Genomic DNA, 14,033 nt, shown 5'->3' with positions numbered 1-14,033 from the left:
TTTGGAGGGGAAGGGGAGGCCAAGAGCGGATGTTCTTCATTTCACTTCACACACGCACAGCAAGTTGTGCTCAAACATTTTAATCATTTCTGCCCTGTTACTCCCACCCCAGATCCAAGCGCCAGCCCAGTTCCGGTGGGGGCTCAGTCCTCCGGAGTCCAGGAGTCAGGGCTCGGGGGCGCTCAGCAGCCAGTGGGCAAGATTGGGGCCTTTCCTATCCTTGAAGCTGCACAAAGGCGGCCCCAGCCCAGAACACAGGGAGAGGGCAGAGAGATGTGCTCATCAGGCTGGGCAGGCGGACCGGGAGCAGTCTTCCAGAAATAGGTGGGAGCCAGGGCTCATCTTCATAGCCAAGGGTCTCAGGAGCTCCCCAGGGGCTCGGCCAATGGGCTGGTCCACGGTGGGTGAGGGGCCAGAGGACCTGGCCATTGCTACAGGCAGTAAAACTCCTGACCCTCGGTTGTGGTCCCAAAGAGTACACCCAGAAGAATGGGCTCAAAGATCAAGATGGGGCCCCAGCCTCCCGCAGAGTCCTGAAGGAAGGAGTGGCTCAAGTCAGGCCCTGGGTCCAAAGGCCATCAGGGAAGGACCGGGCTCCTGTCCTTGAGTGTGACACATCCATCCTGGAAGCAGGGCCAGCTCAGTGCTCGCTGAGCCATGGGGAGAGAAGGCCCAGAGGCAGGAAAAGGATGGGCCTCAGCAAGCCCTGGGCTGGGGCAGAGCTGAAGGCCAGGTGGCTGCCACAGAGGTTGCTGTCGGGCTGGGACTCCTGAGTTTGGGGCACCACACGAGGCTGGAGTTCTTTATCCTGGCTTTGGATCCAGGAGGCATAGCTGGAGGCCAGAGTGTACACACCAGGCCTGTTGCGGGCCCCACAGGCATCGCCCCAGCTCACAATACCAGTCAGGTACCAGAGACCCTCCACAGGGCAGGAGAGTGGGCCCCCAGAGTCGCCCTGAGGAGAGAAGCCACACAGCAGCCATTAGGACCGGGCCAGGCCTCCTTTCCCAAGTTGCACTGGTCATCTGCCCCCCGGGCCTGTGCTTACCTGGCAGGCGTCCTTGCCCCCTTCCACGTAGCCAGCACACACCATGTCCTCCTGGACAAAGTGCGGCTCCTCAGGCTTGGCGTCGATGTTGTACAGGCAGTTACACGTCTCACGACTGATCAGAGGCACTTCGAGTTGCTGCAGTGGCCTGGGCGTCAGGAGGCTCACTGTGGGGATAAAAGAGGCTTACCCTGGGCCCCTCCCTGAGTTAGGTGCCCCTCCACACCTCTAGGCACCCAGCGTCCCACTTCACCTGAGGGGGCCACATGGCCCCAGCCAGTGACAGTGCAGTGGAGGCCGTTGGGGAAGGAGGCATTGGCTGCAGGGAGGCAGATGGGCCGGATGTAGCGGGAGAAGGTGACGGGGCTGCTGAGTTGGAGGAGTGCAATGTCACCCTGGGAGCCCTCCTGGAGATAGCTGGGGTGGGGGATGATGTTCTCCAAGGTGCTGACCTTGGCGTCCTCAGAGTAGGAGTCCAGCTGGTGGGCCCCCAGCTTGACTTCATAGCCTTCCTTGCTGTGCTCGCTGCAGGCAGGGGGCAAAGGCTGAGACCCGGGAGACCTCTCCTTGTTCCCCAACCCGATTCCGATCAGCCCCTTTTAGGTCTCAAATTGCACCTTAGTTTTATCCTGTAACCTCTGACCCCTCACCTTCACTCCTAACTGGTCCTTCCAGACTTAACTGACACTTTCAGACCCAACCCAAGAACCCCAACCTCTGACCTGGATTGACCCATGAACTTTGACCTCCAGCCCACTTTTGGCTTTCACCATTTGGTACCTGGGGAAGCAGTGAGCAGCTGACAGCACCCACTGCTCAGACACGAGAGAGCCACCACACACATGGACGCCGTCATAGGTGATGCTGACCTGCCAGGGCCACTGACCAGGTTCTGCACTGCTGCCACCTGTGATGCGTGCTTGGGGGGCCACACCGCAGGGGGCTGCCCAGGGAAGAAGGGAAGGGGTCAGGTTGTTAGCCCGGCCACTCCTATGCAGCCCAGGAGCTCTGATATAGAGCTTGGGAAGTGGGTTCACAGGAGTCAGCACCCCTTTGTCCCCTTCCAGGCGTGGGCAGTTCTGCCCCTTCTGTCCACTACTCATTACCTAATTCAGGTCTCATGGCAGCTTCTCTCCTTGCAAGTCTTCCGTCCATCCTGCCCCTTACAAGTCTGAAGATTTTCATAAACCCCCAATCTGACCAGGCCACAGCCCTGCTTAAACTCTTCCTTGGCTCCACGCGGCCCTTAAGATACATTCCAGACAGACCATGGCACCGCCATCAGACCCAGCCATCCCCTCTGGACCCTTCAGTCATGTACATCAGGCCACACACTTGTTACCCGGGACCTTGGCTGATGCAGGTCACTCTACCTGGTATGCCCTTCCCCATCCTTACTGTCTGGCAAACTTCCCTTTGCCTGTGGATGCTTGATTGGAACAGCAGCCCCTCCATAGACAGGCGGGCTTCTGCTGGCTGAGTTGGGCATTGCCTCTGAGCCCAGCACCCCCCCCCTCCACCGTGCTCCCCGATGCTGCCCAATCTCACAATTGTTCCGGAGTCCACAACTGTGTCTGTTTCCACCACACCAATCTGGGCATTCCCTAGGGGCAGATTCCCATTTCTGCAGTGCCCGTGGCATCGTGGACATATATTCAACAAACGAACAGCAGAACTGGGCTCCCGTGACGTCAATGTCTAGTTTCCAGGACAGCCCCGGCCCCACCCCCATTGAGGCCACTTTGGAGTGGAGCCCAACTGCTCTTCACAAAGTCATCTAGGAGCAGAGAAAACTGCAGCCCAGATCCTTCTCTCCCTTATCATCATGACAATAGCCACTATTTAGAGAGCCTGGCGGCTGTGCCAGGCCCTGGAGGGGCTTTCGCTTCCTCATCTCCCTGCATCCTCTCCACAGCCCCAGGAGATGGACATGACCAGCTTCATTTTAGAGGTGAGGAGTCTCAGGCTTAGAAAAGTGGGGGCACTTGGCCAATGACACACAGCCAGTGCATGGGGAAGCCAGGATTGAAAGCTGGTCTGACTCAGAGCCGGGTTGGGTGCCTTCCAAGAAAGGAGACCCTTGGTTTGGTTCCCTCAAAACCACCTCGAGGACGGGAAGGGTGGCTCACACCTATAATCCCAGCACTTTGGGAGGCTGAGGCAGGAGGATCGCTTGAGCCCAGGAGTTCAAGACCTGCCCGGCCAAGATAGTGAGACCCACATCTCTACCAAAAAAAACCACAAAAAAACAAAACACAACTAGCTGGGTGTGGTGACATGCACTTGTAGTCCCAGCCACTAGGGAGGCTGAGGTGGGAGGATCACGTGAGCCCGGGAGGCTGGATCACTGAGGCTGCAGTGAGCTGTGATCGTGCCACTGCACTCCAGCCTGGGCCACGACAGACCCAGACCCTGTTTCAAAAGACAAAACCAAACCAAAAAAAACCACCTCGATTGCCCCACTTTGGGAGTCAGACGTGGATCTGAATCCCAGCTGCACCTTCACTGGCAGTGTGCCCTGGGCAAGTCCCTGCTTCTCTGCCCGTAAGGTGAGGGCTACAACTCCCCACTCTGGGAGCCCTAAGAGAATCTAGTTGGAAGGCAGCCCAGCTGAAGGCCAGGCACTGGTTAAACCCCAGGGGAATCCGATCCAAGTCACCTCCCCCTCCCCTCCTCCCTCTCTGAGGAAAGTCTCACCTTCTGCCCCTTCCGCTCCTAGAAAGAAAGAGAAAGAGGAGGGGTGAGTAGGGAAGACTCGGGTTCCCTGACCCCTAGTACCCACCACTGCTCCAGAGGGCTGGCCCCTTCCCTGGCAGAGCCAAGGTGGGAAAGGGAGGCCAAGAGCTGGGGAGGCCGCGGGTTTTCTTGGGCCCCAGACAAGGGCGCACCCCAGAAAATGATCACGCCGGCTCCCTCCAGTGCATTGTCCCCACCCTGCCCCCACGTCCTCACTTACCTGTCCCTGACCGGAGTAATCCAAGATAGAGCAGAATGGCCACAGTCCCCAGCTGCCCAGGCCCCAGGATCCCCTTCTGGGCCATGGCCCAGGACAAGGGCCCCTGGGGCAGACTCCAGGCACACAAGGTAGGAAGCCTAGGGGTGGTGTCGAAGGCAGGACCCAGATGTTGGCTCAGAGGGAAGGATCCCAGAATCCGGGCTGGAAAGGGGCAGTAAGTGTCCAAGGCTGGCCTCTAAGGCAGGAAGCGGCCGCAACGGGAGACGCCTGGAGTATCCGCAGTGAGCAGTGTGGACGAGTCACCAGCACCGTCTGGCCACTCAGGGTCCTCCCAGGAGTGGCTGCACCTACCTGCCCGCCCCTCCCCTGGCCCCGCCCGCTGGCTGGGCTCTGCCAGCTCCTCTTGCCACCAAAGTCATGAGTCCTTTCAGAGCTGCAGGCCCTTGTGTGTGCATGTATGTGTCCGTGTGTATGTGTGTGTACGTGCATAGGCCGTTTGTGTGTGTGTCCCGGTGTGTAGTGTGTATGTGGTGTGTGTGTATGCGTGTGTAGGCTGTGTGTGTCCCCTTATGTGGTGTGGTATGTGTGTGTGTGCATGCACAGGTTGTGTGTGTGTGCACATGTGTAGGCTGTGTGTGTCCCTGTGTGTGTAATGTGTGTGTGTCTGAGTGTGTGTGCACGCACGTGCATGTGGTTTGTGTGTGTGCGCAGTCTCCCTGGAATGTGATGACTCTCCTCTGCCTCAGGTCTTTCAGGTTATCTCAGGCCAGTTATGCCCCCCAGGGCCTGGCCCCTGCTTTTATTATCTAGAGCCACAGCCACTCCTCCCTTCTTCCCTCCCTCCTTAGTCTGGGTATGGGAGCTTAAGACACTAGGGTCTGTCCCCTGCCAGGCCCTTTCTGCGAAGCCTGCACCTCATGGGCGGTGGCGAGCTTGTGGAGCAGCACCAATCATTCCACAGACATTTCCTAGGTGCCTATGATGTTCCTAGGTGTCCAGGACAAAACAGGCACCAGCCCCATCCCCCTTGAGCCCTGAGCTCATGGTGAAGTAGGGGTGACACACTTCAATCAAATAATCACAAACAGGCTGGCAAGGTGGCTAGTCGGCTTTGGGAGGCTGAGGCTGGAGCATCGCTTGAAGCCAGGAGTTCCAGACCAGCCTGGGGAATATAGCGAGGCCTCATCTCTACAAAGAAATGTAAAAATTAGGCAGGCATTGTGGCGCACGCCTATAGTTCCAGCTACTTGGGAGGCTGAGGCAGGAGGATTGCTTGAGCCCAGGAGTTCAACGAAGCATTGAGCTATGATTGCACCACTGCACTCTAGCCTGGGCAACAGAGGGAGACCCTATCTTAAAAAAAAAATTGCAATTACACAATAATTTCAAGCTAGGAATACTGATGAAAAAGAATGGCATGAGCACACCACAGCCTGGCAAAGGCTGGCATTTTGAAAGGGTCCTCAAGGAATTGCCTTGGAAACTGAGACCGAAACGGATTATAAAAGGTGGTGAGATGAAGATGGGGGGACGGAGTGCAGAGGGCAGAGGCTCAGGGAAAGAAGGCTTGCCGTGTGGCTGCGATGGGGGTGAGGCATGTATCCTCTTTGAGGGCCACTCTGGCCGTTCAAAACACCTGTTGAGGCTGGGTGTGGTGGCTCATGCCTGTAATCCTAGCATTTTGGGAGGCCGAAGAGGGAGGATCACCTGAGGTCAGGAGTTGGAGACCAACCTGGCCAACATGGCAAAACCCCGTCTCTACTAAAAATACAAAAAAAATTAGCCGGGCGTGGTGGCGCATGCCTGTAATCCTAGCTACTTGGGAGGCTGAGGCAGGAGAATCACTCGAACCCAGGAGGCAGAGATTGCAGTGAGCCGAGATGGCTGCACTGCCCTCCAGCCTGGGTGACAGAGCGAGACCCTGTCTCAAACAAAAAACAAAAGACGAAAAACAAAAAAACATCTGTTGGGTCTGAGCTTCAGGAAGAGCAGAGCCTCGAGTCCCCAACTGCTTTCTGGAGACCAGATGTCTGGGGCCCAGGCTGGAGGTCAGGTTATTCCTGGGGTGAGTGAGTGGGAGGGGCCTGACTGGAAGGAGTTACTTAGGTGGGAGGAGGGGGCAAGACATGGGGCCTGGTGGGTGGGTTTCAGTAGAGGATGGGGTATGTGCAGTGTTTGTGGGGATGGCATGGGATGACTGGCTGGGTATGGGAGCAGGTGGGGATGTACGCACTGTGAAGATCCTGGGAGTATTTTTTTTTTTTTTTTTTTTTGAGACGGAGTCTTGCTGTGTCACCCAGGCTGGAGTGCAGTGGCGCGATCTCGGCTCACTGCAAGCTCCGCCTCCCGGGTTCAGGCCACTCTCCTGCCTCAGCCTCCCGAGGAGCTGGGACTACAGGCGCCCGCCAACACGCCCGGCTAATTTTTTGTATTTTTAGTAGAGACAGGGTTTCACCGTGTTAGCCAGGATGGTCTCGATCTCCTGACCTCGTGATCCGCCCGCCTCGGCCTCCCAAAGTGCTGGGATTACAGGCTTGAGCCACCGCGCCCGGCCGATCCTGGGAGTATTATAGCTGGCATGTAGCTGCTAATGCTAAGCCTGGCTTCGTAAGAACCTCTGCCCTTCCCCTCAGCCGCCCAGTGAAAACATCCAGCTTCCCTTTAGGTCCTTTACCCCCTTCCTCTTCCTTCTCAAGCCAGAGATTGTGCCCAGCCCAAGAGGCGACCCCTCTTACACCCTTATCAGCTGGCTTTCACCCCCAAACCCATCCTTCCCCAGGTCCCCGTTTGTCCTTTTTCTCTTTTGGAGACAGGGTCTCACTCTGTTGCCTAGGCTGGAGTTTAGTGGCACAATCATAGCTCACTGCAGCCTTGAACCCCTGGGCTGAAGTACTTCTCTCGCCTCAGCCTCCTAAGTAGTTGGGATGACAGGTGCGTGCCACCATGCCCAGCTAATTAAAAAAAAAAAAAAAAATTGGCCGGGTGCGATGGCTCACGCCTCTAATCTCTCGGCACTTTGGGAGGCCGAGGCAGGCAAATCACAAGGTCAGGAGTTCGAGACCATCCTGAACAACATGGTGAACCCCCATTTCTATTAAAAATACAAAAATTAGCCAGGCGTGGTGGCACGCACCTGTAATTCCAGCTACTCAGGAGGCTGAGGCAGGAGAATCGCTTGAACCCGGGAGGTGGAGGTTGCAGTGAGCTGAGATATTGTGCCATTGCACTCCAGGCTGAGCGACAGAGCGAGACTCCATCTCAAAAAAAAAAAAAAAATTGTGGAGCTTGGATGTGGTGACTCACACCTGTAATCCCAGCACTTTGTGAGGCCAAGGTGGGAGGATCACTCTCGAGATCAGGAGTTTGAGACCAACTTGGCCAACATGGTAAAACCCCGCCTCTCCTAAAAAATACAAAGAAAATTAGCCCGTTGTGGTTGCGCATACCTGTAGTCTTAGCTACTCGGGAAGCTGAGGCAGGAGAATCGCTTGAATCTGGGAGGCCAAGATTGTGCCACTGCACTCCAGCCTGGGCAACAGAGGGAGACTCCATCTCAAAATAAATAAATAAAATAAATAGGCCAGATGCGGTGGCTCACGCCTGTAATCCCAGCACTTTGTGGGGCTGAGGCGGGCAGATCATCTGAGGTCAGGAGTTTAAGACCAGCCTAACCAACATGGAGAAACCCCATCTCTACTAAAAATACAAAAATTAGCTGGGCATGGTGGTGGGTGCCTGTAATCCCAGCTTCTCAGGAGGCTGAGGCAGGAGAATTGCTTGAACCTGGGAGGTGAAGGTTGTAGTGAGCCGAGATTGTGCCATCGCACTCCAGTGTGGGCGACAATAGCAAAACTCTGTCTCAAAAAATTAAAAATAAATAAATTAATTAAATAAAAATACAAAAATTAGTCAGGCGTGGTGTCTTGAGTCTGCAATCCTAGCTACTTGAGGCTGAGGCAGGAGGATCGCTTGAACCCAGGAGATGGAGGTTGCAGCGAGCCGAGATTGCTCCAGCCTGAGCATCAGCGTGAGACTCTGTCTCAAAGAAAAAAAGTGGAGATGAGGGTCTTGTTTTGTTGCCCAGGCTGGTCTGGAATGCCTGGCCTCAAGCAATCCTCCCAAAGTGCTGGGATTACAGGCATGAGCTGCCGCACCCCGTCTCTGGTTTTACTTTACTTTTTAATTGTAGATTCATTGGCTGGAAACCACCTTCCCTTTTTCTGTGCTCAAACATCACTGCTATGACCTCTTCCCAATCCCAGCCAGGGATGTCCACGTGTCCCCACTAGATTGGGAGGACTTTGTGGGCTTATATATCAGACCCCAATTGTGCCACGACTTAGTAGCCACCAGGGAACACGGGTTGAATGAATGCAGGGAGGTGCAGGTAAGCAGTGGGTGAGGGAGTGAGGTTCACATCTAAGGGACCCAAGTTCTGGGCAGAACGTGAAAGTGGCAGACCCTTGAAGGGCCTAAGTGTTGTGTGTGTGCGGGGGATACATCGGAGCATCACGCATCAAGGTGTGTCTGCGGCGGGCATCGAGGGCAGCAGGTCTGAGCAGGGGTTGAGATGTCCAGCACGTGCTGAGGGTGCTGACTCCACTGGGCAGGTGACACACAGCCAGCTGGCCATCCAACTTCCCTGCCCTGGGACAGGAATGAAGGAATCGCTGCCAGGTTATCAGGGTACATTTCCTGAGAGCCCAAGGCCTGACTCAGAGGCCAGAGGAGGGAGGAGGGAGGGGGCTTAGCTTCTGATGCCAAGCCCCTCAGCCTGCCCACAGCGATGCCACAAGGCCACACAGGTACCTGTGTTTACACCTTTATTGTCCACTCCTCCCACCACCCCCAAGGATTCCTGGGTTCAAAATAGCCCGGGCACTGAGGCCCAATTAGCCAGAGCCGCTGCAATCTCGGTGGGTGGGGCCCTTGAGGTTCCAGCCGGCTGGGCCACATTCCAGCCCCACTGGGCGGGAAGTAGAGGGCAGAGAAGGAGGAAGTGGCGCTGGGACCCTAGCCCCTCAGCTCTGGATCAGGAGAGTCAGCAGGAGCAGGAAGTGGACTGCACGCGGGGATCCCGAGGCCTTGGCCAGTTCTGGGGGGCAGAGGTTGCTGCCTCCAGTGGGCCAGTGTGGGGAGCCACTGGGGGGCAGGAAGTGGGCCTCTCCCACTGTCTGGGAGATCCAGGCCTCTTCAGGACCAATGGCAGCAAACAGCTCACGGCTCCCTTGAACAGCCATGCCCACGAGGACCCAGGAGCCTTCCGTCGTCTGGCACAGGAGGGGCGGTGCTGAGGTCATCTGCAGAGTTGGAACGAGGCCACGTGGGTCTGCTGCCCTTCCTCTTGGTCCCCTCCCCCTTTCCCCAGGGTCTGGCCATGAAGCACTCTGGTCTGCATCCCTAGACATCCAGGTCCCTGGTTTCTCTCCAGGGTCCAGCTAGGGTCCCATTTGGGGCCAAATACCCAGTAATTCCAATCCTGGCCAGGCGCAGTGGCTCACGCCTGTAATCCCAACCCTTTGGGAAGCCAAGGTGGGCAGATCATTTGAGGTGAAGAGTTCGAGTCCAGCTTGGCCAACATGGTGAAACCCCGTCTCTACTAAAAATACAAAAATTAACCAGGTGTGGTGGTGCATGCTTGTAATCCCAGCTACTAGGGAGGCTGAGGCAGGAGAATTGCTTGAACCCAGGAGGTGGAGGTTGCAGTGAGCCAAGATCATGCCACTACACTCCAGCCTGGGTGACAGAGCGAGACTCAGTCTCAAAAAAAAAAAAAAAAAAAAAAAAAATTCCAATCCTGCTCTCTCTCTAGGGTACAGTAGTCCAACACTGCCTTTCCCCTGCCTACTCCAGGACGCCCAGGCCCCTGTACCTCACACCTGTTCTCCTGCTCCTCTGCATACAGGACACAGAGGGTTCCAGGGGGCAGGATGCCTTGATAGAGGCAGTGGCAGATTTGTTGTGTCAAGATGGAGACAGCGGCAGCCACAGGGACTGGGGAGAGGAGACAAAGTTGTTCCAGGGCTCTGGCCTCCAGCCACTCCTCATTCCCGTGACCCAGGGGTCTCACCTCGGTCCTGGGGTTCTTTCCAGCCCAACACCCAGCAGCTGGCCCCCGGGGGGACACCCGCCGGGTGGAGACAGATGGGCAGGGCTGATGGGGAGGGCTCCACCCGGGAGCTCAGCTCCAGGAGGGCCAGGGGGGGCCTGAGTCCCAGGTGCCGGGGCAGCCGGATGCTGATGACCAAGCGGGATACCTGGTGGCCCTGTGGGAGGGAGCTGGCCCCTGCCCGGCCCAGAAACACTTCAATGTAAGGCACTGTTGTAGAGCCTGGCCTGTTGGAACAAGGCCCAATGTCACCTTCTGCTCCTCCCATTGCTGGCAAAGTCCTTCCCAGCCCAGGGGAAGGATGACTCTCTGGGGTCATGCCACTCACTCCTTCATCATCCCTCCTTCCAAATCTCCCTTCTAGATCAAAACATCTCCCAGTGCTGTAAGATTCTTCCCTCATGCCCCACCCCGGACAGAGTCTTGCTCTGTCGCTCAGGCTGGAGTGCAGTGGCGCAATCTTGGCTCACTGCAACCTCTGCCCCCCCGGGTTCAAGCGATTCTTCTGCCTCAGTCTCCCAAGTAGCTGGGGTTACAGGTGCCTGCCACCACCCCTGGCTAATTTTGGTATTTTTAGTAGAGGGGTTTCACCACGTTGGCCAGGCTGGTCTTGAACTCCTGACCTCGTGATCTGCCCGCCTCGGCCTCCCCAAGTGTTAGGATTACAGGCGTGAGCCATTGCGCCCAGCTGTAAAATGCTCAAAGGAGAATATCCCACTATTTTAAGAGTCCTTTGGGCGAGGCACAGTGGCTCATGCTGTAATCCTAGTACATTGGCCAAGGCAGGAGGATTGCTTGAGGCTGGCCTGGGCAACACAGCAAGATCTCATTGTTAATTTTTTTAAAACAAACAAACAAACAAACAACAAAAACAAGTCTTTGGCTGTGTTCCATTCTCCCCTCCCGCCTGTCGCCTAGGAGACGAGTGAGACCCACCTGAGGACACAGTGAGTGGCTGCCAGGACCCAGCCTGGGGCCAGGAGGATCCCAGTGCAGACTCGATCACCAGCCACATGTACCTCTGCCAGCCAGGGCCACAGGACCCCCACTGGAGCAGCCTCCGGCCGCAGGCCACAGGCTAGGGAGAGGAGGTGGCCACCTCAGTTGGGGCCCCATGGCTGACCCCTGAGCCCCTGCCATGGGTCTGTGCACCCCCAGGAGCCCCTAGGGCCCAAAAGCGTCCTGCTCACCACCATGCTCTGTGTGTGGGGGACAAGTCTGTGTCTCAGTCTCCTCCCCATCAGGGCCCCAATCCCAGGCTAGCTGGTCTTCCAGGTAGGCTCCCCGAGTCACATGGCTGATCCATGGGCCATGGGTCTGCAGAGGGAAGAAGGCTCGGGGACGTAGACAGCCACTGGGGAAGTCTCTGATTCCAGCCAGAAACCAGGTCCCCTCCTCCCGGCACAAAAGGCTCCAACGCGAGTCATTCTGCAGCAACAAAGTGCGTGTGTTACTTGCCTCTGCGTGTGTGCAGAGAATATCAGAGCTCCTGGGGCTTTCCAGGACTCCAGATTTTCCCATTTGCGGAAATATCAAGTTCCACCTTCTCCAAATCAGACTCCAAATACTAATTTGTGTAAGAATTCAGCCCTCACTTTAGGATTCTCCTTAAATCCGAGATAGAAACCATAGCACCGGCTCAGAGCCCGCCTCAGCTCCCTCCCAAAAGTTCTCTAGGGGCAGGCCCCGCCCCCAGCTCCTTCTGGCCCCGCTTCCACCCCGGCTCCGCCCCATTCCCAGTTCCGCACGCCCCGCCCCTTCCTAGAGCCCACTCGGACCCGCCTTCCCCAGGCCCCGCTCCCTCCCTAGAGCCCACTCGGACCCGCCTTCCGAAGGTCCCGCTCTCTCCCTAGAGCCCACTTGGACTTGCCTTCCACAGGCCCCGCCCTCTTCCTAGAGCCCTCTCGGACCCGCGTTCCTCAGGCCCCGCCCCTGCCGCTTACCCAGCAGCTGCCCACCTCCTCCTCCTCCTGGTAGGCAGGGCAGAGCGCGTGCGGCGGGTCTCCCGGCAGCGGCACTGCCGCCCACTGGCGGCCGTACAGGCAGTGGCACCACCAGCCGCCTAACAGCTCCGCCTCCAGCAGAGCGCCTGGGCCAAACGCGGGTTCTGGAAGGGAAAAGGCAGGGAGCCCGCGCTGCGGCCCAGACGGCCCCTGCACCGCCCGGTGCCGCCCGGCCCAGCGCCGGGCCCCAGCTCACCCCCGCGGCCCCAGCGGGCCAGGCGGCAGCGGCTCCCGGGCAGGAAGTAGTGTTCTGGGTGGGGTAGGCACACGGGCAGCGGAGCCGCGCTCAGGTTCACGGGCGTGCGCAGCTGCAGCAGCGCCAGGTCCGAGGCGTTGTCCCACGAGGCGTTCTCGTGCTGCACCAGGCGCGCCACCCGCTCCGCGCGCGGGCGCGAGGGCAGCAGCACGCGCCAGGCGTCGAGGTCGCGGGGCGGGCTGTCGGAGCTGCTCGGGCTGCGGGATGGGGGGCGAGGGACGTGGGCCGGATCCCGCACACGTGGCTGGAAACCTCGCACCCCTGGCTTAGACTTGCCAGGCGAGGATCCTGCATCCTGGCGGGATCCCTACGCCACCCCCATTCCAACGGCTCACTCACACCCTCGCCTCCGGGATCGAACTTCTACCATGGCTCTACCCACCCCTGCCAGGCCAGGACCCCTCTTTTTGTGCTGGATCCTACACCTCCGAATGGGACCCCGCCCCCCCCCACTCCCTGGGGAGGGGCTGGGGCCAAATAGATGGTGTCTCAGGCTGATGTAGGGAGGGGCAAGGATCGGCTTGAAACGTAGATTTTCACTCACTCCAGAAAGCAGCTGGCAGGTGCCAAGACCCAGCTTTCAGACACCAGCGCCCCATGGCAGGGTCTGGATCCTGGCACTATCACCTGGGCCTCCCAGGGCCAGGCCCCTGGCTGCCGGGCCTTCCCGCACTCTGAGGGGTGAGAGGCCTGGGTCACTGGGCCTCCTGCACCCCAATCACTCCCAGCAGTCTCCATCCCAACTCACTCTCCCATGTCCCGCTCACATCCAGGGGTGCCACCCACTCACCAGGCAGGGCAATGGTGCAGTTCTCCTCCCTGGGCTCCTGGGGATCTGCCTGGGTCTTCTGGGGCTGGGTGGGAAAGGCAGGCCCAGGCTCTGAACCCATCACCTGTTCCCGTATCCATGCCTCATAGGTAGCCACGGCAGTGAAAACTCCAGGGCGGTTTCTCCGTCCACAGCCGAAGCCAAAGCTGGTGATTCCTGCCTGGAACCAGCGGCCGCCTTCCTCACAGACCAGGGGCCCCCCAGAGTCACCCTAGTGACAGATGACTGCATGTCAAGACATCAGCCCAGGGACCCACCCATTTATACTGGCCTCCTCGAAAAGGTCCTGCACCTCCTTTTGGCCCAACATACACCACCTTCTCCTTTCTCCTAGAAACCCTCCTTGGCTGGGCCTTGTCCTCTGCATTCCCTGTGGCTCTAAACAGAAGAAAACCCTGTAAGCAGAAGGCCTATGGCAGCCAGAGCCAAGAGCACCAGGGGAGTGCATTCAAGGCCACGCAAGATAATCCTGCAGTTGTCATCAGAGCCAAGTGATTCTTGTCGTTACTAGCTCAAATAATTCCCCTCCCTCCCTTCCTTCCTTCTTTCCTTTCTTTTTCTTTCTTTCTTTCTTTTCTTTTTTGAGACGGAATCTCGCTCTGTCTCCCAGGACACTGCTCTGGAGTGCAGTGGTGCAATCTCAGCCCACTGCAACCTCTGCTTCCCGGGTTCAAGTGATTCTCCTGCCTCTGCTTCCCGAGTAGCTGGGACTACAGGTGTACACCACCACAGCCGGCTAATTTTTGTATTTTTAGTAGAGATGGGTTTTCGCCATGTTGGCCAGGCTGGTCTCAAACTCCCGACCTCAAGTGATCCGCCTGCCTAGGCCTCC

At 57.7% G+C, this 14,033-nt stretch overlaps 2 protein-coding genes across 3 annotated transcripts in view; both read right to left on the bottom strand.

Moving 5' to 3' along the window:
• Positions 1–64: 64 nt before the first annotated feature.
• Positions 65–4,318, bottom strand: PRSS8 (serine protease 8). The gene is made up of 6 exons (XM_055298118.1): positions 4,005–4,318; positions 3,746–3,763; positions 1,829–1,991; positions 1,302–1,573; positions 1,049–1,215; positions 65–955 (listed from the first exon to the last, which is right to left on the bottom strand). The coding sequence occupies exons 1-6, from the start codon at positions 4,087–4,089 to the stop codon at positions 641–643; spliced, it is 1,020 nt and encodes a 339-aa protein (XP_055154093.1). The 5' UTR covers positions 4,090–4,318; the 3' UTR covers positions 65–640.
• A 4,492-nt stretch (positions 4,319–8,810) lies between these two features.
• Positions 8,811–14,033, bottom strand: part of PRSS36 (serine protease 36) — a 45,302-nt gene continuing 40,079 nt past the window's right edge. For both annotated transcript variants that reach the window (XM_063611915.1, XM_055299654.2), the window contains 9 exons: positions 13,163–13,412; positions 12,917–13,046; positions 12,313–12,569; positions 12,057–12,220; positions 11,304–11,541; positions 11,050–11,191; positions 10,075–10,340; positions 9,877–9,998; positions 8,811–9,304 (listed from right to left, as the gene is read on the bottom strand). In XM_063611915.1, the coding sequence (XP_063467985.1) occupies positions 9,026–9,304; positions 9,877–9,998; positions 10,075–10,340; positions 11,050–11,191; positions 11,304–11,541; positions 12,057–12,220; positions 12,313–12,569; positions 12,917–13,046; positions 13,163–13,412 (1,848 nt within the window). In that variant the 3' untranslated portion in view covers positions 8,811–9,025. The remainder of the gene's footprint in view (positions 9,305–9,876; positions 9,999–10,074; positions 10,341–11,049; positions 11,192–11,303; positions 11,542–12,056; positions 12,221–12,312; positions 12,570–12,916; positions 13,047–13,162; positions 13,413–14,033) is intronic.

The sequence above is a fragment of the Symphalangus syndactylus genome, chromosome 11, assembly GCF_028878055.3.
Source record: "Symphalangus syndactylus isolate Jambi chromosome 11, NHGRI_mSymSyn1-v2.1_pri, whole genome shotgun sequence".
NCBI lineage: Eukaryota > Metazoa > Chordata > Mammalia > Primates > Hylobatidae > Symphalangus > Symphalangus syndactylus.
Note: the sequence above shows the minus strand (reverse complement) of the source record. Positions and strands in the feature narration are given on the sequence as shown.